The sequence below is a fragment of the Haplochromis burtoni genome, unplaced genomic scaffold, assembly GCF_018398535.1.
Source record: "Haplochromis burtoni strain Fernald_Lab_line unplaced genomic scaffold, NCSU_Asbu1 Contig_409, whole genome shotgun sequence".
Classification (NCBI taxonomy): Eukaryota; Metazoa; Chordata; class Actinopteri; order Cichliformes; family Cichlidae; genus Haplochromis; species Haplochromis burtoni.
The window spans coordinates 492306-498095 of record NW_024582770.1 but is presented as its reverse complement, the minus strand read 5'-3'; the positions used below and the strand labels follow the sequence as shown (position 1 = coordinate 498095).

At 37.9% G+C, this 5790-nt stretch overlaps 1 protein-coding gene across 1 annotated transcript in view; it reads right to left on the bottom strand.

The window, feature by feature from the left end:
• Positions 1 to 2325: 2325 nt before the first annotated feature.
• The window catches only part of LOC102307292 (sialic acid synthase), a 6685-nt gene continuing 3220 nt past the window's right edge, over positions 2326 to 5790 (bottom strand). Inside the window, exons 4-6 of the mRNA XM_042213030.1 lie at positions 4582 to 4736; positions 3264 to 3530; positions 2326 to 3070 (exon numbers count right to left, since the gene is read on the bottom strand). Of these exons, the coding sequence (XP_042068964.1) occupies positions 2885 to 3070; positions 3264 to 3530; positions 4582 to 4736 (608 nt within the window). The 3' untranslated portion in view covers positions 2326 to 2884. The remainder of the gene's footprint in view (positions 3071 to 3263; positions 3531 to 4581; positions 4737 to 5790) is intronic.

The window sequence follows — 5790 nt, the reverse complement described above, 5'->3', positions numbered from 1 at the left end:
TCAGCTATGTACCACAGCCTTCAAGGTGGCAGCAGTAAAACCACTGCCTAAAAAGCCATGTTTTGACCCAGTGGTCATAGCTAATTATAGGCCAATCTCCAACTTTCCTTTCATGTCAAAAATTCAGAATCTGATTATTTTTTCAAGTAACGAGTAAAGTAAGGGATTACTTTTGAAAAAAAGTAATTAGATACTGTTAATTTCCCATAAGCACGCTGCAATGATGCGTTACTAAACTGTGATTTTGTTTCTGAGAATGTCTCATGATAATGAAGTACGAGTGTGCGACATCCGTGGTAGCAACAGACATGTGTGTAGATCAACAATGCATAATAGGGAGCGTGGGGGGGAGTACGACCATGCAGCGTTTAAAGCTTTAGAGTACCAAAAAGTGATAAAAAAAAAACAAAAAAACATTGGTGTCCGCTGTACACTCTGCGTGGGAAGAAAACTTCTTTCTACAGTGAAAAATTTCCAACACATCATAGAAAAAATACAGACTAAAAGTGGTGTCAAGCACACAGTTTAGCCGCCCTCCACAGTACAGATGTTCATCGCACACAATAAATCTGATTTCAACAGTTGGCAAACATCTAAATTCCCGTGCAGACAAAAAGGCTGTATATAGGAGTAGCATTGCAAAATGCTCTGCTCTTTGGCCTAAAGCATGTCAATCAACATTAGCCTCTGAACAGGTGGAGGAAGTCAGCTGCAGGAAGCTAACGGTACCCACATCCAAAAGGTGGAATTCCCTTTTGGGGCCATTGCCAGAATCATCACAATTCCCTTGAATTAACTTAATCCCCTGTGTCTAAAAATGAGAATTAAGTGCCTTAACGAAAGGAAGTACAAATTCTTGAAAGAGTACTGCACTGTGATGAAGTCCCTGACAGTAGCTCTGGACATCTTACAAGTGGATGAGTGACCTATGGAGCTTTACTACCAATACTCACAAGCATAATGTCAAAGACACTTGCCCTGAAAGATGACCCTCTCTAGAATAACCAGATGTCATTGTAAAGGTAAGGTTGCTTTGAGTGGATTTGTTGAATTTATTAGACCATTCATGGTGGGCGGATGTTACACTTTGTTTTAAGCTGTGTGTGCAATTATAAGACAGAATAAACTAAATATCCACCCCTTGTTAACTATCAGGGATATTGATCATCATTAATCATGAATATTAATCATAATATCAACAGAAGCCTCAACAAAATTTAAATCTCATACAGTATTGAGAGCACAAAAGATGGTTTAGGGCAGTAAAACCTACAAAATAATTACAACAGCTAATTATATAGTAAATTATTGTTATTCTTAGTTGCATCATATTGTATGTTACAGGCAATCAAGACTTGTTTTGATGCTGTTCTGGATAGCTAAGAAGGACTTTTCGCAGCCGCCACTTGTCCCAAGTTTAAACTTCCTTGACTGAGAGATGAGTGTTGGAGAGAGCATGTGAAGGAAGAAGGAAAGATGAAGGAACTTCTCACAGCAGAGTGTCATAAAGTTGCTCCTGCAACTGACAATGTTTATGTGTCCCAACGGCCAGCCAGCCCAGCCGAAATTGACTTGTTTGAATTTGAGAACCAGCCCTCAGTGTATGAGCTTGAGATTCTGAATCTGTTCCCAAATCTCAAAAAGATGTACATGCAATACAACACTCCAACTCCATCCAGTGCACCAGTGAAATGGCTGTTGAGTTTAGGTGGATTGGTGCTTTTCTTCGAAAGGTACAGACTATCTGATAGAAGGTTTGAGAAGCTTCTGCAGATGCGATATAATCACTGTGATATAATCACCAAAAGACAAAAGAAAACAATAAAGCATAGGTAATTTTCTGGGTAGCCACAAAATGAGACTGTATCAACAGCCTAAATGTAGCATGCAATAGCATTTTCTGTTTTGTTAATTTGGTAAAGTTTGGGGCAGCACGGTGGTTAGCACTGTTGCTGCCCAGCAAGAAGGTCCTGAGTTCAATTCTTTCTGTGTGGAGTTTGCATGTTCTCCCCGTGTTTGCATGGGTTCTCCTCAGGTACTCAGGCTTCCTCCCGCCGTCCAAAGACATGCAGTTTGTGGGGATAGGTTAATTGATTAATCTAAATTGCCCATAGGTGTGAATGGTTGTCTGTCTCTGTGTGTTAGCCCTGCAACGGACTGGAGACTTGTCCAAGGTGTACCCTGCCTCTCGCCCTATGACGGCTGGGATAGGCTCCAGCGCCCCCCGCGACTCTGAAAAGGATAAGCGGAAGCGAATGGATGGATGGCTGGATGGATTTCAGTGTTATTTGTAAACTGTTAATGAACAATCAAGAATACAGAGCACTTTAAAGCCTTGTTTATTTGAAGTATTAAAATTACAGAAACATTTGATTACAGTTATAGCCCACATGTGACACCTGGATGATTAAGAGAAATTGTATATGAAGTCCCCTAGATCATTTCACAATATTTTTCCTGACACATGCGCTGCATACATATAGGTGTTTTGTATAATTGGGAGAAATTGTGTCAAACTGGATTAGTATGACAAATATGTGAATCTTATCACTGGTTGAGAAACTCTGATAGATGTCTCAATTTGGACAAGGCTGGTAGTGTGAGTATTTCCTCATGAAAGGCCTGTGGCCTTAAGAAAAAAGTGTTTACATTTATTCAAATTACATAAAGGTCATATAACTGCCATGTAACTTCACCCAGACATATGTTTCAAGTTCAATAATATTCACATTTGTCTTATCCCTCATTAAATGCACCATATCCCTTTCTGTTCACAAATGACATCATTATCTGTCCATTTTCTAGCTACCTGCCTATGTAACTCTATTTTATTTTCTATCCTCTATTTGCCTGCCTCTCTGTCCCAATAGTTTGGGAAGATCCTTTATTCTATCATGTCTGCCAAGATGCTGTCATCTTCTTCAACGTCCACTTTGATCTTCTTGCCCACGAGCTGCTGCATATGTTCTGGAGGGATACCCTTTGGCTCACCAACCTTCACTGCAAACATGTCCAGGCTCAGCACTGTTCCTTTAGGGATTTTCACCTTAGCAATGACTGACTTGCCCAACTGGAGTAGAAAAAGAATAGAAATACATAAAAGATGTATTTTAATCCAGCTCATGTACGTTTTGCAAATTTGCACAGTTATGGATGTTCAGTGAACTGAAGAGGGTGGAAGTAAACACAGTTAACAAGGACTGGTTTGATAGTGTTATGACATGATAGAATTTCAAAACTCAAGTCAAATGACTCAAACTGACCTTATCATGGCAGGTCTTCTCGCATGGTAACATTTGCTTGACTGGTGACCCCATTGCTGTTTCCACCAGTCGTATTGCTCGGACCAGTTCTGCCAGCTCGGAGGGCTCCAGGGATGCCTCATGGTCATTTCCCTTCCAGGTCTTATCCAGGGTCACATGGCGTTCCACAACTTTTGCTCCCATCGCCACGGCAGCCACAGTGATGAAGATCCCTTTCTCATGACCAGAATATCCAATTGGAACATCTGGAAATTCCTCCTGGTATTTCTTTAAAAAAAAAAAAAAAGGAAAAAGAAAAAAAAACCTATAGTATTACACAGACTAAGTCTGAGCATATTAAAGTCAGATGTCTTGTATTGCCCAACACGATCACGGGTTTTCATTGACAGGTGTCTTTGCTCCAGAATCAGCACCTACTTTGTGATTGTGTTATATGATACTGTAAAATCATATATCATTTAGGGGCTGGATTTGAAAGTAATTGTTCAGCTAGCTGTTGTGTACTATGAAACTGCTATGGTTTATAATAATGTGCCATGAAATGCCCGGTGCACTGGTCATTTGTATCCTCTGTATACTACGGCAATGAAGCTTTCATTCGTGATATATGTTAATAATTATGTTCTAAGCATCTGTGAAAAACATTAATGTAGTTTGTCAACATCATCTGTCAACAGTGTTGGGGAGTAATGGAATATATGTACCGGTGTTACATATTTAAAATACAAAATACGAGTAACTGTATTCAGTTACAGTTGCTATTTAAAAAGGTGATATTCAGAATACAGTTACTTTGTTGAAATTAATTGATTACACAGTGGTCTTATACAATCATATGTGAGAAACAATATGATTGTATGTGAGAAACAATGCAAAAATATTTTCAATTACATTTCATATTGTTTCTGCCTCTTTTGGGAACGTCCATCATGATCCTGAAAGGATGTTTTTCACTGTCTAACAGTCTAACTAAAAAATAAAGTTGAACAATTATGTACCTGTAAGTGTTAACACTGGTTACTAATTGGATCTGTGTGATGTTCTACAAGGGAGTCACGTCTGATACATCCCAGTAATTATAAAATCTGAAGTGGAAAATCAATCCTAAAATGGCAGTGGAAACTAAAGTGTCAAGTTCATAGGGTGGGTATCTTTTTAACATGTAAACTAAATTAGACAAAACAAAGGCAGAACACACAGTCAGAATGAATTAGTGTATTAAAAAAATGTAAAAAAAAAAAAGTGGGGAATAGGGGCATATTGATTTTTTCACCATAGTTGACCCAGAGGAGATGATGATGATGTTCAGTCGTCTTACCCTGATCACACTGAGGTTGACCTCTTTAGGATCCAGAGGGTAGGCGCTGGTGCACTGCAGGAGAGTAAATTTCTGGTTGTGCTCCTTTACTGTCTTGTAGACACGGCGTATGGTTTCCATGGACTGCATCCCAGTGGATACCACCATTGGTCGCCCTGAAATTGATAGAGTTGATATATACGTAACTGAACAGACTGAAAAAATGGGATAATAATAATAATAATGGATTGCATTTATATAGTGCTTTTCGGGACCCTCAAAGCGCTTTACAATTCCACTACTCATTCACTCTCACATTCACACACTGGCAAAGGCAAGCTACAGTTGTAGCCACAGTGTTTTGTGTTGTTTCACTTTAAATTTGTTTAAAAGGAAAAAGCTGAAAATTTAAATAGTTAAAAGTTGAAATGTGAATAGTTGGTTTTTGTATTATATGATTTATTTGTTACATTTTATGTGGAGTGAATAAATAAAGGTATATTTACGATGGCCCCTAGAGACAAAGCACATACAAACTTCAAAACACTTAAAAACTCCAAAACAAGTACAAAAGAAAACAGAAGTGTTCCCGAATGCTAGGCACAGTTTTGAGCTTTTGTTACCTATGGCTACACAAGCCAGGAAATACCAATGACCGGATTTGGTGTGTGGTAATAACAGGTAAATGAACGTTTTGGTTTTTTTTTATTATTTGAATATATATGAGTGCTTGTGTATAAATACACAAACAATACACATATGCTTTCAATTGTGTAATTTAAGTGATCTAGGTAGCTCTGTTTTGGAAGTTCAGTTAAAGCTAGAAATGTGTTTTGGAGTTTGTACATGCTTTGTCTCTAGGGGCCACCGCATATATTTATATAAACAAACATATATAAATAAAACCACTGCTTTTTACATTAGTAATTCCTTTTGTGCATAATTTTATATTATTGTTAAAAAAAAACACACACACACTCATAAAACATATTAAGGATTGTACATTGACATAAAACTGTTGTCGGAACCATACTGAATTTCACCAGAGAAACACACACATACATGAAGAGAGAGAGTATGCATAGTATGCAAACGGCTACCAAATGACCATCATAATTAGTCATACAATGAGAACAGGACAAATCAACAACTGACAATGACTAAGTAATATTAAAATCTGTAACATAATGTATTGTTTGGAGTTTAGTCTGTTACTGTTACTATTTTTAC